This window comes from Gossypium arboreum, chromosome 9 (genome assembly GCF_025698485.1).
Source record: "Gossypium arboreum isolate Shixiya-1 chromosome 9, ASM2569848v2, whole genome shotgun sequence".
In the NCBI taxonomy this organism is placed as follows: Eukaryota; Viridiplantae; Streptophyta; class Magnoliopsida; order Malvales; family Malvaceae; genus Gossypium; species Gossypium arboreum.
In genome coordinates, this window is record NC_069078.1 from 2,855,842 (window position 1) to 2,883,259 (window position 27,418).

Sequence of the window (27,418 nt, forward strand, 5' to 3'; positions counted from 1 at the left end):
GAGCCAAGGAAGGGGACAACAATAGGGGGAAAAGAGTAAGTAATAGTGAAACTAAAGATGTTACTCACTTGTCTAGGTGTAATGAATCATCTTACATGGTAAAGTTGAAAAAAATGTATGTTGAAGGGACAATGGAGCAGAAAGGGGATCATGTTTGTAAACATATGGTATGTTAACTTATTAAGATAGGAAAGAAATCCTCCCATGCAAGACAACAAATGGACAGAAAAGGGGGATATTGACTGTTCAAATTTGGCAGAAAAATAAATAAAAATATGGATAGTGTGAAGACTTGAACCTAAGACCTTAAGGAAACAAATTAAGCTCTTAAACATTAGACTGACTCACTTGTTCACAGACTACAACATTTATTTTAAAAACATGGTGTGACTTTTGCTAAGGTTTGACGGAAAATTGCACAACATAGAAAATAGTGTGAGGGAAGAGATACAAACACATGTCATCAAGGACATCCTCACCACTACTTGATCACTAAAAAAATTTAGGAGTGGCCACACTCGGTTCATTAACCTAATTTCTACTAAGCTGGGTTTTGGGAAAAGAAAAAGATCACCAATGCCTTTGGATGCACGGTAGAGGTCCTGCGAGAAGTAGATGGGTGAGGAGTGTAGAAGGCACTTGAGGCACTTGAGGCACTAGAGGAAAGAAGGAGAAAATAGAAAGGGAAAAGAAATAGAGAAGAAGAAGATAGAAAAAAAAAGAGTTATTTTCGATGGGGGTGCACAATGATGGTGGCCATGATGGTGCTAGGGTAGCAGTTGAGGATTACAAAAGAAATAAACGTCGAAAAAGGGGATATTCAATGATGGTTCAATTGGAAAGGGAGTGGTAGAGGAGAGGGGGAAAAATAATCCAATAGGTGGTAGTAGATGGCTAAAGTAAATGAAAAATGGAGAGAAGAGGGAATGAGCGAAGGCGGGGGACGACAATAGGGAAAAAAAGTAAGGAAAAGTTAAACAAAAGATGTTACTTACTTGTCTAGGTGTAATGAATCAACACACATGGAAAAGATGATGAAAAAAGTATGTTGAGGGTATAATGGAGCAAAAAAGGAATCATGCTTGTAAAAATGTGGTATGTTGACTTGTTAAGAAATGAAAGAAATCCTCCTATACAAGGCAAAAAATGGACGACAAAAGGATTATTGACCATTCAAATTTGGCAGAAAAATAAATAAAAATATGGTGAGTGTTAAGACTTGAACCTAGGCTTTTAATGAAACTAACTAAGCTTTTAACCATTAGACTAACTCACTTACTTGGTCACAAACTACAATATATATTTTAAAAACATGGTGTGACCTTTGCTATGGTTTAATGCAAAATTGCCTCGTATAGAAAATAATGTGAGAGAAGAGATTCAAACACAGACCATCAAGGACATCTCCACCACTACTTGATCACTAAAAAAAATTGGGTGTGACCACTCTTGGTGCATTAATCCAATTTCTACTAAGTTAGTTTTTGGGAAAAGAAAATGATCATGAAAGCCGGTGGAGGCACGACAATAGTCCGGCTTAACGGAGGAGGAGGGGAGAAGGGGGTTGCAACACTAGAGGAAAGAATGAGAGAATGAAGAGAGAAAAAGAAATACAAAAGAAGAGAGAAAAAGAGAATTCTTTTTGATGGTTGTGCTCAATGGTGGTGGCCATAATGTTGAACGGTGGCACTAGGGCGGCGGCGGAGCAACACAGAGGAGAGGAGCGAAAAAAAGGGGAGATTTGGTAATAGTTCAGCTGGCATGGGAATGGTAGAGGAGAGGACAAAAAATAGTGCAACAGGTGATGGTTGATGGCTAAAGTAAAACAAAAATGGAGAAAAAACGGGAAGGAGCCAAGGAGGGGGATGACAATAGGGAGAGAAGAGTAAGCAAAAGTGAAACAAAATATGTTACTTACTTTTCTAGGTGTAATGAATTAGCACACATGATAAAGATGATGAAAAAGATATGCTGATGGGACAATGGAGCAAAAAGGGGATCATGTTTGTAAACATATGGTATGTTGACTTGTTAATAAATGAAAGAAATGCTCCCATGCAAGGCAACAAGTGGACGACAAAGGGGCGTATTGACCATTCAAATTTGGAAGAAAAATAAATAAAAATATGGATAGTGTGGAGACTTGAACCTAGGACCTTAAGGAAACTAATTAAGCTCTTAACCATTAGGCTAACTCACCTACTTGTTCACAAACTACAACACTTATTTTAAAAACATGGTGTGACATTTGCTACTGTTTGAAACAAAATTACACTACCTATTGCGGTATTTTTCCTCATTTCCTCCACCACTTCCTTGCCGAATGAACCATCATCAGATCTCCCTTTTTCAATTGCTTTTCTTCTTTGTGTTGCTCGACTACCGCACTAGCATCTTCGTTCACCACTGTTGCCACTACCATTTTGCACCACAATTGAAAATAACTCTCTTTTTCTCTCTTCTTCTTCTTCTTCTTCTTCTTTATTTTTCCCTTTTCATTCTACTCCTCTTGTGTAGCAAACCCTTCTCCCTTCCTCCATCGAGTTCTCACCGAACCACTGCCACTGCCATCACTGCCGTGCCACTGCATCTCCACCGACTTTGGTGATCTTTCTTTTCTTCACCATTTTTTGATATCTATCATCGTCTTTAGTAATAAAAAATCTTAAATCCCTATCTCCATTAGTTTTAAATTCTTTTATTTTAATATTGTACGTTTGACTCATTATTCAAGTGATCAGTTTTTATAGATTCAACTTCCCCTTCAACACAAGATTCTGGTGATCCATGAAACCTCTCTATTCAATCAGGTTAAAGTAATTGGTAGTGGAATGAAAACCACTATTTTCTTCCCTACTTTTTCCTTTTGACCAAATGAATATCAAGACTCATAGTGTATTTTTCCATTGTGAATTAACTTATCGTACTCTACTTTTAATGAAGGGCTTTTAATGAAGGACTGATTAATACCATACCAGAAAGCTCCTAGTTTGGGAATGAAGCCATCGTACGAACGATTATTTATGAAATATGTCTTAAATGGATTATTTGGTTTAAGTGAGTAATAAAACAAGTGTTTAAAAAGATAGTTTTTAATAGAAATTAATTTAAAGAATAGATTGATACCCCATTGGTTAAGATCCAAGTGTTTATGTTCATTAGAATGGTGTTTCACATCGAATCTACTATCAGGTGTTGGCCTAACTTGATACAAGTTACATATATCGTTAAAAATGCTTAAATAAAACATTATTGCTTCATTTATGTTTTGTACGAATACTTTATGTATTCCAAAATGAGAGATTAAATTTGTCAAAATGGACTATACAAGTAAATATTTCCGAACCAACTATTTTGTGAAAGCATATTGTGCAATTATGTTTATTACTGACTTGAAAAACATGTTGTTCTCATTCCCATGTTATGTGACATTATGGAATAAATGTTATATATGACTGTTAAAAAGTGATGTTTTGATACATCGAGATGATGTGTAAATTGCATGTCAAAACATGTCTATGTGATACTATTTAAAAGATTGGATAAGCATGATCCACATGCTTAAAAGTGAAATTCTGTAACAAAGTGAAAATGTGTTTATTGTGGCCATATCATATGCATGGGGTGAGATATGTCTAAGGACGAATTATTGGCAGTTTATTTGCATCACTAGTGGATTGACCACATTACTGGCAACTTGTCTGCACTGTAGGTAGTTTATCTGCAATACTAGCAGCTTGTCTACACTACTGGCAGTTTACCTGCATTACTGGTGGCTTGTCCACAAATTGGAGTGTTCAGATGGATGAGATCTGGGGAACTTAATTTTAAAGTGTAATGGTGATGTGTAGGATGTTTTAAAATAAATCTACATAATTGTTTTATAAAAATCGCATTGCCATGATCACGTGCATAAAGAGAATTAATTGTTTTGTTTGATGATTATATGTTTATTGATTTTCATTTGTTAAAAGACTCACTCTGGGTTTTAAAGGCTCACTCCTTTAGTTTCATAACCTTTTAGGTAATACTCGAACTTAGGGTTTGGATTCGATGTAGAACCTCTCAGATGGATTTTAATGAGTTTATAAACTATTGCGATGTTATTTTGGACTTTGGACATTAGACATTTTTATTCGGTTGTTTCTTTATTTTGTAACTTTAAACTGCTATGCGTGCATGCTTGATGAGATTTCAAATATTTTAAATTATTGAGTTTATTTAAATTATTTATGATTTTACTTGGTTTTAAACATGATTATAAATTTGTGATTATTGTAAGTATTTTTGAAAGTTCGCTGCGAAAGGTTTTTACACAAAATTGTTTTTAAGAAATATTTATATTGCGAATTCCTTGTTTTAATGACTTAAAATGATGTTACAATAACATACTATTTTTTTTCAAATATTCGTATTATAATAAGTATTTTTCAAAAACAAAATCACTTAGTATTTAAATTTTAAAGTTTTCGTAAAAACAACTAAAACCAAGTTATTTTCAACAAGTAAATGTTTCCCATGGTTCTAATGTAACTTTTGAGATTCTGTCATAACGTCTAGGCTGGGTTTGAAGTGTTATGCATTCCGTCGTGAACCAGCGAGTAGGTACACTATGCATATAGAAAATATCTCAAGAGTGTGGCATATAGCTCTCTACACCATCAGAGTCTGTTACTAATAAATAATCATGTTGTAATTTTTTTAATCACCTTTGAGTGTCTGTTGTACATTTGGATATTATTCTGTATATCTTATGTAATTAAATAAAATAGAAAATAATATGTTGAAAAAAAATTATTCATAGCTTTGTTAAAGTTTATGTTATGTGTTTGTATTTAGTAACATTTGATATCCGAATCCAGTTATTCGAGTCGAGTAGAGGGCGTTACACTGTAGTTGTGTTTTTAACTCTTTCATCTCTAATGGCATCATCCTATAAGGAGCACAATAAATGGGCGCAGTACTAGGCTTTAACTCAATTGAGAATTCCACTCCCTTGTATGGCGGCATACTTAGAAGTTCCCCCGAAAATACATCAGAAAACTCCTTCATAATCAAAACTTGGCTGATATCCTTTCTTGATTTAAACGAATCCATAATGTACACCAAGTAAGCATCTGTGCCCTTAACCAATAACTTTCTCGCGAATACAACATAAATTATTCTATTCGCCAAACTGGTCTGTACGTTAGGCATCAGCACCTCTTTGCCTTCTACAGTTATCAAACGTACACCTTTAGCTCAACAGTCAACCACAACATTATGTCTAGTCAACCAATCTAATCTGAGAATAGCATCGAACTCGTGAAAGCTTAACAGCAACAAATTTTCCAAAAAGGTGTGCTCGCCAAATGTCAGCAGACAATTCTTAATTACTTTATTAACCATCATAATTTGTCCAAGAGGGTTGGTTACTAATACATTTGTCTCATAATAATCAACTTAAAGAGTCAAACCTTCTATAGCTTTAATGTAGATGTATGAATGGGTTGACCCCGGATCTATTAATACATGAATATTTTTTCCAAGAAAATAAAAATTACTCATTATAACCTATGGCAAATCAACATCCTTTTTAGCTCTTATCACATATGCTTTAGCGGATACTCTAGAGCTGGGCTTGGTAAAACTCTTTTTTGGAGGCCCCTGAACTGATCTTGACTTTGCTGCCACAACTAATCTTGCTTCTTGCTAAAAAATTTGGAGCCTATGCGTAGATTGTTCTGATCTTACCTTAAACCTTGGAAAGACAATCTCTAAGCTGATGGTCTAGAGACCCACATCCAAAACAAGATCTCCAACATTCTCCTCTATGATTTCTTCCACAGTGCTCACAACCTAAATTCCTCATTACTCTGGATAAACTCGTACTTTCCATCGAGGTAGCTTGTCGACTACCTCTATCTCGCTTGAAACTCACAGGCTGCGAATCTCTTCTTAACACCGAGAATTTTTTATCTTTTGACCTTTTAAAATTCGATGAGGGTGGAGGACCAAAAAATCCACGTTTTATTCTTTCTTTATCAAAAGCTCTACTTTTCTCTTGAACTATCATCTCCATCTTATGAGACTTACCTGTCATGGCTACTAAAATTTGGCATTCCGATGCCGCCACCAAGGTGCAAATTTCATCCCTCAGACCCCATTCGAACTTATTGCATAAGGCCTTCTTAGTCTGGAACATATCTTTTGCATAGCAACTAAGCCAAACAAACTCTTGTTCATATTCCATCATTGAGACTAGTCCTTGCTTGAGATACAAGAACTCTTTCTTCGTCCATTCAACATACATTTGGTTCACATACCTTTCTTAGAATTTCTCTAGAAAGAATTCTCAAACAATCAGTTCAGAGGTCACACTAATCAACATTTCCCACCATTGATACGCTGCCCCCTTTAGCAAGGAGACTACGCACACGAAGCTATTCGCCAGTGTACACTATAACTCCTTTAATACTCTACAAATGCGTGATAACCATTTTTCAGCCACTGTGAGGTCATCACCTTTGTCTCCTAAAAATTCTTTGGCATCTCTTTTCTTATTTCTCTTACCAGATCACCCTTGGTTTGGGTTGCAATTAGCATTGGACGTGTAAGGGGTACAAGTTGGACTATTTCCTGTTGTGGTTGTTAAGGTTGATGAGGTTGGGGTGCTCCAATTGTCCACATGAACTGGTCAAACATTTGAGTCATCATGGTGAAGAAGTCATTTCAAAAGGTATTGCAAGCTGCACCATATCACTTATAGGAGTTTGCTCTTGAAATTTAGGTACATGGCTTTCAATCTCCTCACTGGTTGCTTCTCTTGATCCTTCATACATTTTCTTTAACAACTGCAATAAAACTTGGATTAGCTCAAATTCCAGGGTCTAAGCCAGAGTTGCATCATTATGGTGGGGCGTGACACAACCTTCAGTTTCTCAAGAATTACTCAACCTTGACTCTGATACCAAAACTTGTAACACCCATGCTCGACCTAATCTACAGATCCCTGTGGTATGTCACAACAAAAACATTTGGGTTAAACAAAAATACTTTAATTTTTTTAAAAGTATCAAGCTCTTGGCGTAAATCTCATTTTGACAAAGACAAAAAAATCAAAATAGTAGTTGACAAGTAAAAACATCTTTAGTTAAAAATATTTGGCATAAGCCTTATATAAGCTGATAGATTATATAAATCACAAAATGAATTATTTACCTTACAATAGTTACAAGTGCATTATTGGAGGTTAAAACAACATTCAAAACCATTTGGTGTAGTAGTAAAAAAGACACTATCATAAACTACGATTCTTTAGATTAAAATTCATACTTCAAGAGTTCACAAAAGTTTTTAAATAAAAATATCTTGACCAACAGTTGCAAATCATTATACAAGATGATTATAAAGCAAATCTACATGCCATTCCCAATAAGGTCATGCATGATACAGAATTAAGTAGATGGCTCACTAATAATCTCTTCATTCAATCAGTACGCCTGAGAAGGAAAGGATAATAGAGTAAGTTCATACGAACGTAGAAACTTACAGTGATACTACCAATGAACAAGTTTTATTACTATAAGGATACTCAATCTTTTAGAGAAATTAAAATGCAGAAATCATAAAACGCCCAATGGCATTCACGAAATATGGATAGAGTTGATACACCAACTCAACATGACATATGGGCAGTTACTATTCACCAAATTAATAATAACTTTTACACAATCTATCCTTCTGCCAGCCTCGCACTCAGAATTTAGAGTAAGAATCATATTGATCAGTTGTACTCATATGCGCATCCCCCTAAACTCATCATTTTTGTAACAACCTGTTTTTCTATAATGTCGAAAAGAGTGGTTTCGAGACCACAAATCCGACGAGTAAGTTCATATATATTATTATTTAATATTTACGATTCAAATATAGTTTTAAAAAGATTTTTTATTTGGTAATTTATGTTATATAAATGATTTATTAAGTTCAAGTGGTAAGACCCTAAAGTCAAGTAGTTTTAGAAAATGAGTTATCGGGACCTCATTTTTATAAACCGAGTCGTAAATATTTTTATAAATATTTATGAATTGTTATTAAGGTTTATAAAATTTTGTTAAGAAATTTTAATGTTTTGATAGTTAATTAAACAAAAAGGACTAAATCGTAAAAGTAAAAAAAGTCAATTCTTTGTTAGTTTTAAGGTGTTAATTGATTAAAGAATTATAATTGGATGGAATTAATGGATAAATAAACCATCCTTAAAGTATTGGGATGGTTTATGCTTTAATTTATTTTAATTTTAACATTTTATAAAGTTTTATATGTTATTTTATTATTAAAATAAAAAATAAAAGGTTAATAAAATAAGAAAACATAATAGTTTTCTTCCCCATTTGGTTTTGTTCATCACCGAACCGCCATGGAGACTTTGAACTTCGGCTAACCATGTTTCCTTGCATGTAAGTCCCTAAGCTATCCATTTTTAGTAATTTTGATGTTTTTGAGATCGTTGCAACTAGGTCTAGCTAGTCCGTACCTTCGATTTTGAAACTGTTAAAGATTTTGAATGTTTTCATTGATGAATATTTGTTATTTTAGATGTTAAATGATGAATTTGAGGTATTGGTTTTTATTTATAAGTATTTTATTAAGTGATTTTTTATGAATTTAACAATTAGGGAATAAATTGTTGAAATAGTAAAAATACAAGGACAAGATGTGAAATTGTTACAAGTTTGGGCTATATTGATGCTAGTAACATACGGATGGTATGAATTTTTCAATGCAAATGGTTAATTTGCATGTTTTAGGCTCATGGACTAAATTGAATAAAAATAAAAAGTTGAGGGAAATTTTGTAAAAATGTAAAAAATGATTAAATTGCATAAAATGGAGTGATTTTTTTTGTCTAAATTAATAAATTTAACGAAATTATTAATTTAGATCAATGTCAAGTGGGAAATCGAGGAGAATGAAAAATTACCAAAAAACCCTTGTACTTTGACATTTCTGCAATTTAGCCAAGTGAGTTCGCATGAACTATAATCACTTAATTGTTGATTAAATTAATTGTTACTATGTTTTTCTACTGTAAATGATTCAATATATATTTTATTATGTAATTTATCATGTCATGAAACGATGGAAATCCAATGATGTACGAAGATTATCGAGCCCCGTTTGAACCTTAGAAAATTGTAGGATACAAATGTTATGTCATTAGGGTTATCATGTTTTCGGGTGCTGGTCCTAAAATGTCCTACCGATGACTGAGGTCTGGCATTTTTTGTGAATACTCCATAGCTTGTGTGAGCAGCATTGTGTAGCTTACATTCCAACCTACAGCTTGTATGAGTAGGCCCATTTCACAGCTCGTGTGAGCAATGATATAAAGGAAAAGAAATGTTATAGTTATATGTTAGCACACTTAGTGTGAGCTATCCCGTGTATCTAATGATATTCTAAACGGTTCAACTAGTATGAAAAAGGAAAGGAAAGGTATGTGTTCAAATGAACAATGTTATAAAAGGGAAAGGAAAGGTATGTATACGGATGAGCTATGTTATGAAATTATGAAAAGGATTGAAATGGAAAGATTGTATGAAAGTATGTTATGTTCATGGAAATGATGCATTTAAAAGAAGCATGTTCATGTACCATTAGTTCATCTTATGTTAATTCAAGTGAATTATGAATTGATGAACTAACATGTGTTGTTGATGTTCTTAGGCTTATGCCAAGCTTGTGGTTATGAATTATGTTTATGCTTATGCTTTGTACTATGCATATGAAACGGGTAAGAAAAAGGGAAAGAAACGGTAAGTTCATAATTGGGATGTATTATAATGTTATAAAAGGTTTGATGTGATAAATGATGTACTTATATGTGAGAAGTCTAATTATGCTATGGAAGAATTTACCTATGTCATGGATAAATACACTAATTCGTGAAATGATAATGTTGTTTAGGGTTATGCTAAGCATTTGGAATGGAAGGGAAAGTAAGTAAATAGAATGATACATAATCTTATGAAAAGGTTGATGATTATGTATTACAACTTATAAATCCCAATATGTTATATATGAAAAATATATGTGAAGTTGAAGAATATACTCAATTGTGAGTTGAATAGTGTTCAATAGTTTTATACTAAGTTTAAAGTATTGGTGTTAACCTATGTATTATAGTATTGAAGTGATAATATATGTTTCAAGTTCAACGAGCTTACTAAGCATACATTGCTTATGTAGTTATTTTCCTTTACTTTCAGATTATCGGAAGCTCGATCAATTTGGAAGCTTGTCGTAGAACTATCACACTATCTAGAGATTATGTTTGTAGATTTTGATGTTTTAATCAAGGTTACAATAGCATGTATAAGTGAACTTATGGTTTATGTTAATTGATGAGTTTGGCATGTATATGTCATTTTGGTTGATGTAACCTTCGGTACTTTTGATGCCTTGTTCATGTGTGTTGTTTTGACAATGTGATAATACATGTTTGAATGGCTAAAGTGAGAGGCTATGGATTGACCTCAACATGGTCAAGTTATAATATGCTTTAGAAAGGTTTTGCATAGATGTGCAAGATTGAAATATGGTATGAATATATGTTGGTTTTGGAACCATTTGGAAATGACTAGATTTGTGTTATTTATATGGTTTTGATGCATGTGAGAAATGGTCCAAATGGTAATGTTACTTTGACATGGCATGAATCTAGTAAGGTATGGTTGATACATTGTGTTTGAGGTGCCTATTGGCATATTGGTTGTATGGATAAATGACCTTTTGAATTGGTCTTATAACGCATGTTTTAGGTATGTTTTAAGGTTTGATTGAATGTGCAAATGGCTTGTAGGTGTGTGCTTGAATTGGGTGAAAGAAATGGCCTGAATTTGGCCTATTTCATGTCCACACAGCATAAGACACGGGCGTGTGTCTCAACCGTGTGTGGCACACGGCCATGCGACGCGACCGTGTGTCACTTTTAGGTTTTAAAGGTGGTTTTTTGAAAGTTACACGGCCTAGCACACGGCCTGACACATGGGTGAGTGAGGCCATTTTGAGTGTTACATGGCCTGGCACACGGGCATATGGCTTGGCCGTGTGACCCAAGTCATAGAGTTATACGGGCACGGCTTGCAAAAATTTTCTATCTTTTTCCATAAAGTTCTAAATGTTTCTAATTTAGTTCTGAATTGTTTTTAAAATGTTTCTAAGGCCTCGAGGGCTCAAATCAGGGATCATATGCATGTGTTTGAATGAACTAAGATATGATTTATGAAATATTTGGAAATAGATGTTTTTATGTTACGATTTTTTGGTAATGCTCTGTAACCCTATTCTGGCGATGGATACGGGTTAGGGGTGTTACAATTTTTGCTTAGTCAAGCATGTTTTCTTGTGATCTTCCAGTCCAGTTTACAATATAATTGTCCTATCGGAGGCATCGCAAACATATCCCTCTTCTTCATAATCACATCTCACAAATCACATTTGATGGTACTGGCTCATGCAGTAAGAAGGGTGTCTAACATCAAAACATAAACAAACGATACCCATACTAATAATGTTAGTTGAACAACACAAGATTAAACACCACACATATGTTGTTGAGAAAGAACACTTACCTTACAAAGTTCATACAATAATAGAATTTACAACACATAGAGGTACAAAGGAACTCACGAGAAAGTCTAGTACAGTAATCTACTCAACAGGTCATTTGCCCTTGTTGCTTGGACCTTCGTTAGCTTCTTAAGCTAAGAGAGAGACAAATGCATCTATCAGATCATCAAACTATTGAAATTTGACATGCATACATAAATCGGTAACATGTAACCTAATCGATAGCATATAACCCTGAATCAAGAAGTTTCTTTCTTCAAGAACAATTTTAAAACCTATGCACGCATTACTGTAAACATGTAATAATATCCTCCGATAACGACCTAAAGGTCACCAAAAATTACCAGTAATCTAGTGATAACGATGGTGTTAGCTGAATGCTAGAACTCCTCGCTATTGAATCTAGCTTAGAATTTCCAAAGCTTAAATTAAAATGCAAGGAAGAAGAAGAGGCAGAAGCAAAACGTACAGACATGCTAGCCTGATGTCCTTACATAGAAGAGGCAACTAGGAACAAAACTTAGTGGAAGTTAAAGGATCTCATGATCGCTCTAGTAATTATCAGCTATAGCATCCTAGTTCAGTTCTAACTGGGTTTCAACTAAGATCAAACATAATTTTACATCACCGCAACATATACTAACTACGAAAGCAAACCTATCGAGCTACAAACTAATGTGTTCACCCAAACATCTAGGGTTGGGGGATAACTTAACATAACAGTCCGCCAAACCCTAGAGTTTTCCAAAACTTAGAGTTTACCAAATGGCGAACCTACCAAATACACCACACAAAACCAAATACTCTTCTAATTTACTCGTTAACTACCCTTAGCGTAAATAACTACGTGCTAAATAGTAACTTGATAATATATTCGTTGGGCGGGCTGTTGCATGACTTATGCTTATATTAGGATGAAATAATGTATTTGGAATTGATAAATTGAAATGGATTATCGTATATATCGGGAATTTAATTAATCAGAGGATAATCAAGGGAAAGGCAAAATTATAGATTAGTCCATGACATCTTGTTTGTTGTTGTTTTTGCCAAGTAAGTTCATATAGGACTTACTTATTTAATTTATAATATGTTTGTATTGTTTTGTTTTTTAGTTTGAATTGTTATGAATATAATGTCTTTTGGCATCAAATACACTAAATCATAAAATAAAAACTAAATGACAAATTCGAACAGGTACATGGTATTAAATGGATGTGAAATTGTTATATGATTGAATGATATGTAAATGATGATGTTGCAAGGTTTGAAATGATACAGAAATGGTAACAGTGCCCTTGTGCACTTAACAAACGATTAGGATATGAATGACATGTCATTAAGGTCCAAATGAAAAAGGAAATGTGTATTTGATTAGGGGCTTATATGATGATTTGAGATCCAGCATGTGTTGTAAATTGTCTGAAGCTTGTGTGAGCAATCATCGCACCTAATTTAAAGCTTGTGTGAGTAGCCCAATATATATCCGCTTATGAAAACACACAAGTCCAGTATCCGAAATCAAGTTACTATAGTTCTTTCAGGAAAAAACGTTAATTAAACAACAATGAAATGGCTAAAAAGATTGAATACGAATTCAGTTGCCATGTTTGCAAAAATGAGCATGATTTGAATGGTATATAATATAAAATGTATGCTTGTACATGTATATGAATTGAGTACTATGATCTTGTTGTGTTAATGACCTAACATTTTTGTTGTATTGTTGAATTGAATATGAAAGTATAAGGATGCCAAAGAAATACCATGTTTATGTGTTTCGATTGCTTAATTTAACATATTATCAATGTAAGTTAAGTAAATTCCTTATGAACCAGCTAAGCATTAGTTATGCTTACCCGTTATTTTTCCTTTCTCCATGTAGATTGTTGATTTGCAAAATATGTCGATTGGATCAACTCGAAGACCACACTATCCTACTGTAACACACTTTACCTATGTCTGACGCTGGGACAAGGTACGAGGCATTACGAGACTTAAACATACACATACATGCAAAAACCAGGCCATAAAATTTATTTTAATTCAAAACTTTCCAAACACATGCATGTCGTCCCTTATTTGGGTCTATGAAGCTCAGAACATATATTGGGATTGATTCAGGACTAAACCAAGAACTTTGAGAAGTTTTAGGAAAACTTAGAAAATTTTCCCATGATACAAAGTCACACGCCCGTGTGGACTTAGGAACACGCTCGTGTGCCTTCGACATGCCCGTGTCCTCTAGCCGTGTAACTCTCTGACTATGATGTCAGTGACTAAATTAAACCACATGGCTAAGCCACACGCCTGTGTGCTAAGGCCGTGTCCTCTACACGGCCCTGTCTCAGCCCGTGTGGCCAACACTTAGGCTATTTTCCAAGCCTTTATGTTACCCTTAATCCTTCACATCTTTATACCCACCAAGGACACATATCATGACATCATTTTAATGATTTAGCATCCCATATTTAGACACATTCATAACATTAACATGTTATCGTTCACACATTTCACATCCTCATATAATATCAAGTCAAGACACAACAATACCTATTCATTAGCCTTGTCATTTAATGACCACTTCTACCAAATTTTCAGAATTGTCATCTTATTTCCATATTACACATTTTTTTCATGGCCATGACCATTTTGATTGGTCATAAAGCATTCATCATGCACATAATTCATAACACCAACCATTTATGGCCAACAAGCATAATCACATCATCACATCACTTACTTGCAAGGGATGGAAGTTGATGAAATTTTAAGCTCTCAAAACCCCTATTTTGCTGGTATTTTCAGTGGAGGAAGGAAGAAAGATGAAAAGATGACATTTTTTTTTCTTTTTGTTTTATTTTAATACCAAATAAGCTACCTAATACCCACCAATTTTGACTTTTCAATTTCTTTCTTTCTATGGCCGGCCAAGCACCCTTTTTAGGGTTTATTTGCACTTTAAACACCTAAAATTTTGGTTCTCTAGCTATTTAACATATTTAGCTTGCAAAACAAAACTTTTGCCCTTTATGCGATTTAGTCCTTTTTTATAATTAAGCTTACAATCGCTAAAATTAATTAACCAAAATTTTCATGCACTTGTATAATCATGCTATGACACATAAAATAATATTAAAAATAATTTCTTTTGCCTCAAAATAGTGGTTCCAAAACCACTGTCCCGATTAGGCCCAAAATCAGGCTGTTACACCTACTATAGACTCAATAGTCTTTTGATCGCTTTTAGACTCGATTATATGGCATGTACGTAGGTGTTGTTTTGTTATTCTAAATTGATAGTTCTAGTTGAACTAATGTTTGACCTTTGATAAAGTTAATGCCTACATGAATATGTGATTGTTTCAGTATTATATGGTGACATTTTGAATGGTTTTTAAATGGCATAGTTATACATGAAATGGAATGGAAAAGTGTTGGTTTTGAATGGCTAAAAGGCATAATTGTATAGGTTGAGTTTGGTTAAGTTGAATTGGTATGTTTGGATGACAAATTGTGGCATATTAGGTTGATTGATTTGAATTGGTTTATATGTGATGTTTTGGTATAATTTTGAAGTGATCTTGTGCAGGTAAAAGTGTTCAATTATGCACAAAATGTGTAATTGGTTGGTTTGAATTGTGTTTGGTACCAAAAAGCCTTTGTGCCAAAAATAGAGTCCACACCATGACATCAAGTGATGGTCATCACAACAAGACTTGGATTTCAGGCTAGGGTATGACGAGGAACCCTCGACGTCACAACAAGGCATGCTAGTATATCACATCGTGACGAGGAACCCCCTCACATCACGACGTCAAGCTAAAATTTTGGAAATATTACAAATTTGTCTTTGTTCGATTATGGGTTAAATTTAGAGCATAAGTAGGTTCGTATAAGACCCAAGAAAAGTTGAGTAATGTGAATATGAATCGAAATGGTTATGTTTGTATGATTTATGTTTTGCATTGAATGTTATTTTTCCGTAGTTGCTCCAACAACGACTATAGCATTCCATAGCTCGGACTTAGTAATCGGGTCGAGTGAAGGGGTGTTACAATGGTATAAATATGAGAGTTTATGTGTGGCCTAAAATTTGGTATCTAAAAAGTAACCTAATTTGGTTAACTATCTTATTATGTTTAATAGATAGGTTTTACCAAATTGATGATGTATACTCACATGTGGATAGTTTTATGCATATATGTAACATAACAAGTTAGTAATATTATGTTTTATTACTTTGTTTTATGAAAGTACCATTGAGGCTTGCTGTTCAACGTATGGTGTGTTTTCTCTATGCACATGTATAGGTAATTCTTGGGAATTTAGGAAGTAGTTCCAGCATCCAAGAAACAATTCCTCGACTTAATAAGGTTTTTAAAGTTCTCTTTTGATTAGTATATGACATGTACCTATGTTTAAGTTGATTTTGAAAGTACTTGAGGTTACGATGAGCCTAAGTCAATCCAGAGTTATTCATGAATATTGCATACTTTCATATTCATGGTACTTAGAAAGCACTTTGAAGTGAAGTTTACCTCCCAAGAATAAAGAGTGTCTTTGGCATTATATGCTCATGTTCATTCCTTCTAATAGTAAGCTTTTTCATCGTGGGATAAGTATTGATCCTTCTTGTTTCTAATGTCACTTAGCAGGCGAAGACATTGAGCATGTTTTATTTCATTGCCCTCATGTTATAGAGGTTTGGCGCTTAGTGGGCATCAATACCTAATATTTTTCGGTTATGCATTTTATTAGCATGGTTCTATCCAATTAGCAAGCCATGCATAGGGGGAACATTTTATGCACCAGCTGGAGCATATGGCTTCATAGGAACATTGCTTTATGGAAGCAACATGTTCCATCTTTGGAAAAAATTACATAACATGCGGCCACATTTTGGCATGTTTGTTTAGACACTTGTGCGATACATGATGCTTAGATGACCTTTCATCAGTCAGATGTGCCCTGCGAAAATCACCGGTGTAAGCTACCGTTGGGCAAGTTCAAATGCAACATTGATGGTGCTATATTTGCCAACAATGGGGCTATGGGTTGGGCTGCACTTGTAAGGAATGATGCATGTGATTTTCTTTGGTGCATCTCTAGCTTTATGAGGAGCAACTTGATCCTTTTATGGTTGAAACTCATGCTGCTCACGTTCATGGCTTAGATCTTGGCAAGTGGATGCTATTTTTTTATAAACTAATAGTCAATGCCTTTGGTACACTCTCTCCCATGGCAATTTGGATGTTTCGAACTCGGGTGTGTTGCTTCAGAATTGCTTCCACATTAGTTATCTTTTTCAATTTTTATCCTTTCGTTGGCCTCCAGGGGCGAAGTTAGAAAATTTTTTTAGGGGGCCGAAATTAAATTGTTCTTTTTAAGAGCCTATATTTTTATAATTTTTAAAGGATTAAATCAAATTTTTATCATTTTTAAGGGGCAAAGTACAATTTTACCTTTACTAAATGAACAATTTTTCATTTTAGAGGGTCGGGTCCCTGCTAGCCTACCTAGCTGCACCCCTATTAGCCTCGCAAATGCACTAGTAAAACAACTCACTCCTTGGCGATGGTGGTTTTAGCTCATTTGGACTACTCTAAATCTGTTAGTTGTCATTCTATTCTTGATATTTAATCTTTCCATTAATTTTGGGTGACATTAAAAGAAACTAAATTTGAGTGTATTGAACAAATCTGTTGATCTAAGTTTAAATACTCTCATCTTTTTTCCCTTTTATCTTAATTTATTTTTTAATGAGATTTCCTTTGCTAAAAAAATTTGAAGATTCAGAGAAAAGTATAACCCATCCCAAAAGTATTATCATTAGTGACACCATTTTCATACTGAGTTGAGACTTGCAAAATAGAAATGAATGAACCCTAATTGATTGAATATATAGATCTTTTATCGCTACCAACATAAAATTTAATCATGGTCACTTCGCATTAATTAAATTTATGGCATTCATATGTCTGTATATATAGGAGACAATATCAATATGAAAGCCTAGCATATCTCACTGTGGGTTCACTATGTCTAGGTTTTATATAGATTAATTTTATTCAGTAATTAAAATTAACAGTAAGTCCCTACATACACCAAGTTGAAGTATAGAATAAAACATCTATTCCTTCATTGCCATGCATATGTATGTGCAGACAAATGTTATCACTGATAAAGATTCATTTACAAGTATATAAAAAGAGGAAAATACAATAGTTTTCTTCTATATATATTTGTGTGGAATTAAGATGGAAATTTGTGGTTGGACCAATGAAAACCATTAGTATAGCAATAGAAAATGACCCAAGTTAAATCAGATACGATTACACTTAAACTTTTTAAAAATATATATTTTTCATATATTTATAAAGAACATTCAGATATACATCTAATATTAATGTTAGATAATGAATTTTATAGAAAAATAAATAAAGAGTACTAATAAGGAAGACATTGAAAATGAGAGGGGGTTTTCACATCGGTGAATGGCAACACAAGGGGAGCATGATATAGACATGGATGGAGGCTTTTTAAAGTGCATTGTACACATAGATGCATGTGCTCATTAATTTCTTCTTTGCAAAATGCATGTGGAAGCAAATGAGTTCATATCAATAACGACCCAACCTAAACATTTAATGTACCATCCACATCTCCCAACTATTTCGCTGTGACCAAACAATTATATAGGTAAAAATATTATAAAAGTTTTTATATTAAAAGTCGTATTGTATTTTTATTTTTTATTAAAAAATAAATAAATTAATTTTTATATATTAAATCAAAGAGAAAATTAATCTTATGGTAAAAAAAAAATTAATCCTTTTGTAATTACGGAGGAGAACAATTTACTCCATTCCCATACTACTAACAAGTGGTTTTTATAGTTTAATTCACAACACAATTACGAATTTAGAATAAGTTCTCATGACAAATTTGTCCTAGTTATAGAGGCTTAGTTAGGAGGTAAGTAAGGCCTTGACTCTCTAACCAAATGGTGAAATTCTTATATAAATTTAATTGTTTTAAACATTTAGTTAACCGGAAATTTTTTTTCAAATTTTGGTCCTTTAAAAATAAATAATTTAATTTAAGAATTTTCAACATAATATATTTAATTTTAGTTCCAAAATTTTACAATTTTATTTTATTTCTTTTAAACAAAACTTTTAACTTCGCCCCTATGTCACGGGCTAGAACTTTAGTCTCACAAACCGCATAACCTTAGGCGATTTTTTTACTCTGGATCTACCTATCTCTTGCAAAAGTGAGAATTCTCGCAGAAATTCTCTAAGGCACCAAAATATAGTAGAAGCAAAACTCGAGATGAAAGAGCAATGAAAAACAGTAAAGATAAAAGAAAATGGCACACATCAAGTGTTTGAGTAAATGCTCTCACATATATTCACAACTATGAATAGAATGATTACAAATGAGGGGAATATCTCTATTTATAGTTAAACTCTCCCAGAATCAACGGTACAAATTGAGCTACATTAATGGTTAAGATTAGAGTTTATCTACAATTGAGAATTTTAAGTGTTTTAAACTCTATACAATCTCATTCCTTTAGAATTTACACTATTTATCCTAATAACTCTAATTTTATTGGACTGTTTCAAAGGCTTCAAATAGATGAATTTCTTAACGTGTTTCATGAGTCAAATCATTTCAATTGGGTCAAATAATCTTTATTTTATCAATTGACCTCTATTGGACACTCTTTATACAATCATCACGGGCATTAACCCGTGACAAGTTACACCGAGGCTCTAAATGCACTATCATTAATATATCAAAGTTATTGCTTTCTTCTATAAAAATATATGTTTCACAAGTTACGTTAATTCTGATATTAAATGAAAATTTGAGGACCACAAATTTACCACGATTTTGGCATAAAATCAACTTAGGTTCCACAAGTTACGTTAAATTTGATATAAAATGAAAATACGATGACCACTAATCTACCGTAATTTTCCACAAATTACGTTAATTTTAATATTAAATGAAAATAAATTTGAGGACCACTAATCTACCATGATTTTGGCATAAAATCAACTTTTCCTTTTATATAATTTTGATATTAATTAACTATACAAAGGATACCTGATAGTATAAAATTATTAAATGACGAATGAAAAATAATACAAATATACAAAAGTTTTAAAATTTTAATATATCAAAATTTATATAAAATATTAATTTTTAAAATAAAATTATAATATAAAAATCTAAACATGAGTAATTAAATATTTACTAGTCTTATGGATACTCACTTTGGGAGTCAAAATATAAATACTTTTAATAAAGAAATTATATAAAAATTAATTATTTATATCCACAAATAACTAATTGAAAAACTATAGAGATACCTAAATTATAGGGACTATACCTGTATTATATTTTATTTACAAAAGGAGAAAATCTCAAAATTATACATGAACTTTGATTTAATGTGCAATTGTATACATGAACTTTAATTTGGTGTAATTATACACGTGAATCTCTAATTATGGTCGAATGTATACTTGAAAGTTTAATTTTGATTTAATCATTCACATTTAAAGAAATAAATACATCAATTTATTCTCATATTGGATAAATATAATTATTCATGTATGTAGTATATAAACATAAAATGATGTTATATCAATAATTGTGTTAATAATTTACAAGAATTGAATCAAATCAAAATTTCATATATAAAATTGCACAAAATCAAATTTCATGTATACAATTGCACATTAAACTATAATTCATGTATAGTTTTGTATTCATCCCTTTACAAAACCATAAAACCTTTAAAAATATTAACTCATTAAACATTAAATTATATTTTTAAACCATAAATTTTAACTATTTTCCAATTTGATCTTATTGATTCTTTTAATTGGTCCATTTAATAAAAGAACTAATTTGATACCGTCTCTATAATACATGGATTTCCTAAGTACTCTCACTGAAAACAATGAGTGAAATAATTATTTATAATTTTTTCTTGGGATAAATCTAAAACTGCACATGAACTTTGGTTTAATGTGCAATATTATCATAAACTTTGATTTTGTGCAATTTTATATATGATATATTAATTAAATTCAATTTTCGCAAATTACTAACCCAATTATTGATATAGCACCAATTTAAGTATACATATTGCAATATAACTAATTATAAATCTAATATAAAAATAATTTGATGTATTTATTTTTAAAATATGTACAATCGAATCAAAATTAAAATTTCATATATACATTTGAATCACAATCAAAGTTTCATGCGTATAATTGCAAATCGAATCAAAGTTCATATGCAATTTTAGGATTTATCTCTTTTTCTTATTTAAATTGGTGTTACCAAATTAAGTGACATTACACTCGAGTTGCTAAGCAATATTAATAAAAAAAACTTACCATGCAAGCCCTATTACGATGAATATACCTTTCATTTGGACTTTGTATACAATTAAATTTATCTCTTTTTTAACAATATCATTATAGGTCCTGATCATATCTGCTCTATTTAATACAATGTCTAGAACTACTCATAGCATATCCCAACTTATAAATAGAAAGATAATGTGTTTCAGTACACTTGAACCCACATCCTCCTACATAAATAATATATCATGCTAATCGAAGATTTGAGGGGTATAAAAGATAAATCTAGTTAATACATATTAATATAATATTTTAACCAATCGATGTGAATTTCTTTATGGAAATAAAGTTTAAATATACAAGATTTGAATGCTGTATATTCTGTCCAATCCAAAGATCATAAAGAACGATATCCACGAGTTGTAATCTCCAATATCAAAGTCCACCTCCATGAATATGACTCAGTAGCCATCGTGCACTGTTCATTCATAAATGAAAATAGTAGAGCCCCTTTTTTAGATTATTTGGAGAAGATGTATTTTAACTTTAAAAGCTTACGATTTTCTCGACGGAAATGAAATTTAATTTATGAAATATTATTCGGTTTAAACACTACAATGATTTAAAAAACTTCTTTAAATATTATTATGTTTCCTTCAAGTAATATTAAAAAAATTAAAAAAAATTAAAATAGGTATAATGACATTTTTGGTCCTCCAACTTAAAAAAATCATTTTAACTCTTCATTTAATTTTAACCCTTGAATATATATATATTTTTGTTAAATCACCTAAAATATATAGATCAAGATTTACAATCGGAGGATTTACAAGAAAAAGAAAAAATTGTTGAATAGTCCTTGACATCTAAATCGTTACTGTTTTGCTAGGTTAGTTCATACAATATAACTAAGTTTAAGCTGCTGTTGTATTGTGATTAAATGTGTATTTATGTTTTATTGAAAGTTAAATTAGTTATGAGTTGGTACTCAAATTGAACTTTTAACTTACTTGAAATGAAATGGCAGTTAATGGAAATGTTGAAATTGAACCCCGATGAGCTTAGTAAAAGTCTCATATACAAGAATACGGGTTGATGCACGATGATTTTGAACTCCAGCATTTGTTGAGGACTCGAAGATACATGTGATACAGGTTTAGCTTGGACGAGTAACCTGGTGTCATTTTATAGGTTTAGCCTGGACGAGTAACCTAACACTGATGTATATGATTAGCTTAGACGAGCATCTAATATTATTTTCACATGTATATAGAGTTCTTTTATAAATTTTCATCAGGTAAAATAAAGGATGAAAAATGTGGAACTATGAAGTTGATGTTGACATAATATGAACATGATATGGATATGTGATGTAAATTTACCTGAGATAGATATATGATTATTTGAGATTATACATATGCTCATAAACCAAAAGCTCATCTATTTGATGTTGTTATTTTTTGCTTTGATAGGGAAATTTGTTTTGCATATTGTATTGTACATGATAAATTATTAAGGTAAGCAAACCATTTATATTGTATGAGCTTACTAAGTATTTGTAGTACTTACTTACAATTACTACTTTCTTTGTAGATTTTGGACGTTTGGAATGTGTTAATAGGACTAACGAGAAGCACACACCTTTAATCTTCCAATTTGGTAGACTTTTGAATGTTTTGAGCTTGATTATATGTGGCATGTATATACGATGGCCAAATACATGTAATGCAATGTATGTGTTTGTGTTTTGACATTGTTGAACTTTGGTTATATAAATATATGCACATGATAACTTAAGGAAATGATGAAAGGTCATTTGCAAATGTGAATGGTAAATCCTTGAATGTGATATGCGTATCATCATGCATACGGCATGAAATGGTTAGGAATTATGGAATGACTTGTAATGGTTTATTTTCATTGTTATGTTTAGAGCCAAAAGTGTCATAATGGTTTATTGAATTGTGAAAATGATTATATGATAGGTTTTGGTATAGAAATGTGTATGTTTTGAATAGGTTTGGTTGGTTTAAGAATGAATTTTAGGTTATTTTGGTAAGTTGGATTGAATAAGTATCAAATGGACATATTTTTGGCCAAATCTGGTTCTTGTCTCGACGTCGATTTCCTCTCGTTGCAACGTTGGCTAACAACATGTCACCTCCCGACGTCAAGTGGTTCGACGTCGTGACGTGACAAACTTTTTAGCGACTTCACGACGTAAAAAGCTCCTCGTCATGACGACAACCTTGTATTTTATAAATTTTACAATTTAATCCTTATTTGATCCCATGTCAATACTAGAGCTCACGTAAACTCGTATTAAGCTCGAAAAATGTTTTAACTTCTCTTTGAATGACTTACATTATGATTGGTAATAATTTTTTATTTAAATTATCTGTTAAATGTCTGAAATTGTTCTGTTTTGTACTGTAATTTACTGTAATTCAGTCTCGACAATTGGAATGGACTAGGCGTATTATAACTTAAACTTATAATGACAAGCCATTTGATTACTTACCCCTTAACTCTCTATAAGGCTTTGACACGCTGCGCAAGTGGCACCTTGTGACTGGCACTAACTGCCCATTTTTACTGTTGACTCTGCCTTGCCCTGAAATGCCATCAACGGAGCTTATATTCCGTTTAAGGATGCTACTTGATTCTACTTCAAATATAGTCGAATTTCGGTGTGGACCTTTGAAAAAAAAATTCAAAGGATATATTGAGCCAAAATTCACTTAAACCCCAGACTGTTAAAACGATTCGTAAAATTCATGGCTTCCTTTGTCCAGTTGTCCCCTCAAATCGACAGCCCCCATTAAAACCACGCGTTTTTAAGCCTAAGAAAACAGCCTTTGTTTGCCATAAAACTTCCCCAGCTATCCCCCATATTTAAAAAAAGAAAGAAAATCCCTACATTTTTTTCCACAAAATCAATCAAGCCCCCGAAAAAAGAACCCACTAATGCAGTGTGTTGGTCCCAAGTCCCAACAGCTCAAATGGCTTTCAAATTCAGTCAGGTTTGATTTTGACTGCCCTCTATTTATTCCCCTTCCAACACCACCCCTCTTTTCATTTCCATTAACAACTCCTTTCAAGGTTCATTTACTACTCCTCATTCTTTTTCATTTCCTCTCCCAGTTTTTTCTTTTTTTTTACTTTAAAACAGAAAAATGGGAAAAAAAATGGGGTTTGCTGCTTGTATTCTCCAGTAGTTTTAGACTTTTTTAAGCACAAATTTATCATTGCTGAATGGTTTATGGAGTTTGTATTTGTTTTTTTCATGTGCAGAGCAATGGCAATTTTGGGGTTTTTTGTAGTTGTGTTACTTGTTCAAGTCGTCAACTTTGTTGATGGTTTTCCATGGAATCATCATCATAGTCATCGTCCCCATCGTGGATATCATGGACCATGGATCAATGCTCATGCCACTTTCTATGGAGGTGGTGATGCGTCTGGAACAATGGGTACATTTCAATTTTCAACCCTCCCCCCCTTCACATTTTCCTCCTTTTGGTTGTTTAAGCGTTAAACGTGAGTGTCAAATAATGCATGGATTGGATTTGTCGTTTGAGGTAAATGGTCTGTAAAATTATGCATTTTTTTTTCCCACTTAATCCATTAGTATTTATTTAAAATTTCATTCATTTCTATTATTATAAACTGGTTCATATAACTAAGAATTTTGAGTCTTTTATTAATCACGTTATAGAGTTTTTAATAGAATTAATTTATTTTTAATCTAACGAATGAAAATTATTTTTTTAGTGAGAGGAACATAATTTAATTTAATTCGTAATATAAGTATATTTTATTAATCCAATTTTTCAACATTGGCTTATATATATATTGAATGTTGGGTAATAATATCTCATAATCAAATATGTGGTAGAAAAGTTGGATTTACATAATGGGGTTTTGGGTGTAGGTGGAGCATGTGGTTATGGAAACCTGTATAGCCAAGGATATGGTGTCAATACAGCAGCATTGAGCACTGCATTGTTTGACAATGGGATGAGCTGTGGTGCATGTTACGAGCTGAGGTGCGTGAATGACCCGCAATGGTGCTTGCCTGGTTCCATTGTGGTCACCGCCACTAACTTCTGCCCACCCGGTGGCTGGTGTGACCCTCCTAACCACCACTTTGACCTCTCTCAGCCTATTTTCCAGCACATTGCTCAGTACAAAGCTGGAATTGTCCCTATTATTTACAGAAGGTAACCATAATTGCTTATTTTTCACCTCGAAATTTCAAACAATAAAAATCCCATTGTACTTGTCGGTTTTAAACTGTTAAAAACCTGATAAGTTCTATATATATTTTCAAAAAAAAAAAAAGTTAATGAGGTTTACTTTTTAAATATTTTAATTTTATTAGATTATATACACTTACCTTACCTAAACATCTTTTATCTTTTATCTTTAGTACTAACCATTGTATAAAAAGAACATTTTAAATTTTAACTAAAATATAAAATGGCAGAAATATCTTTATAGTAATGGTTTTTATTTTAGAAAAAAAAGAAATTTTATTAATTTTTATTTGAATTGAAACATAATTGATAGACCACGCTAATTTAGATAATCTTAAAAATGGTAATTATAGATACTAAAGATATTAACATTAAATCAAATGTTTTTTGGTTAATTATTTAATGATAGAAAAACTGAATTGTTTTGCAGGGTAAGATGCAGGAGAAGTGGGGGAATAAGATTCACCATTAATGGCCATTCTTACTTCAATTTGGTGCTTATAACCAATGTTGGAGGTGCCGGTGATGTCCATTCAGTCGCCGTTAAAGGTTCAAGGACCAGATGGCAACAGATGTCCAGAAACTGGGGACAAAACTGGCAAAGCAATGCTTACCTCAATGGCCAAAGCCTATCCTTTCTCGTTACAACCAGTGATGGCCGCAGTGTCCTCTCTTACAACGTTGCTCCCCCTGGTTGGTCCTTCGGTCAAACCTACACCGGCCGCCAGTTCCGCTTCTAAGATCCGAAGCAAATGTTATGACTTTTCTTTTAGGGCGAGTTAAAGTAGAATTTGAACCCAAAGCTTTATTATTATTTTAAAGGCGAGTTTTTGCAGTTCAATTGGCTTTGAATTGAAGCCTGTAAGTTAATAACTGCTTAATCAAATTATGAAGGTTTTTTTTTTTTTTTTTAATGCCAAAGGCACTTTTGCTCTGCTTGTGACAAGCCATTGAAATGCTCCCTTTTCAGCTGATGGCTAATGTCTTTGTTTTTTTATGTACTTTTGAACACAATTATTGTTGAATTTTAGAAAGATTCAGCGATTTGTAGTGATGATAGAAAGTTCTTTTTGTTAATTATTATTCAAGTATTTTTCATCATTATTTTTACTTTTACTAGAATGTTACGTCTCTGTCGCACGACTTCAATTCTTTTCATGGTAAATTACACAGGTTACCCGATTCGTATATTTTCCATTTTTGTTAATCCAATGATTGTTTTTTAATTTGGTTTCTTTTAACTAATGGAGTTTTTGATATGACAATAAAAAAACCCGTATAATAAATTTAATATTTAATTTTTATATATTATATCAATTTAGTTATAAATTTTAAAATTTAATCTTCAAAATTTAAGTTCCTCTTTTGCTTCTCCACTAGCATTTTACCATCATAGCCTCCATCTCCACCTCCACCTCCTTTACCTTTTTCAAAAAAAAAAAAAAACAACCTTAGTGCTTGAAGGGTGAACTAAATTCTCTATGGTAGTGGTACCTCTTAGTGTTTGAAGAGAAATTTTTCGAGTCATTTCTTGTTGCTGAATAATTTCCCGTTGAATCATAAAAGTCAAATTTAAGCGAAAACCCATGACAAACTTGACCATGATTAACATGAATCTTGAACTCACCTTGCCCAACATACCAAGCTTCCTAAGCAAATTCATGGTAGGCTTTTGTTGTTATCAACGGCTAAGTTATTATCAAACTGAGATTCTAGGTGGCGAGCAGCAAAAATTGAGTTAACAGCTATCACCTTTACATGCTTTAAACTTGGTGATGGGGTTGAACTTTTCTTTTCCTACAATGGTTGAAAATTAAGTTGCATAATCAAAGACAAAAACACCATTAAAAATTGAGTAAAACATGGTAAATTTTTATATGGAGAAAAATGGGGGTGGAAGTGTACCTACAACTAAGTTGAGAGCACTATTTGAGATTCTAAGCTCTCGATTGATGACACTTTTGCTCCTTGGAAACTTGGAGGCTGAAGAAGCTGCAACACAAATTTTTCTAAGCAAAACTGGACTTTCTCCTTTTGTATCCACCATTTTTGCCAACAATCCTTCACCAAAAGAGCACCTTACACCACCACTAACATTCACATCTTTCATTACCCTTCTTATCATCAGAGTTCTCACTAAATTAGACCGTT

General features: G+C 32.6%; 1 protein-coding gene across 2 annotated transcripts; it reads left to right on the forward strand.

Moving 5' to 3' along the window:
* Positions 1-23,887: 23,887 nt before the first annotated feature.
* On the forward strand, positions 23,888-26,330 carry LOC108454637 (expansin-A5-like). 2 transcript variants are annotated; one of them, XM_053019381.1, is made up of 4 exons: positions 23,888-24,034; positions 24,306-24,481; positions 24,943-25,231; positions 25,698-26,330. In XM_053019381.1, exons 1-4 carry the CDS (start codon positions 23,979-23,981, stop codon positions 26,005-26,007), a joined length of 831 nt encoding a protein of 276 aa, XP_052875341.1. In that variant the 5' UTR covers positions 23,888-23,978; the 3' UTR covers positions 26,008-26,330. The 2 variants fall into 2 exon arrangements, with proteins under 2 accessions (XP_052875341.1, XP_017608653.1); XM_017753164.2 differs by having other exon boundaries at positions 24,007-24,113.
* The last annotated feature ends 1,088 nt before the right edge of the window (positions 26,331-27,418 follow it).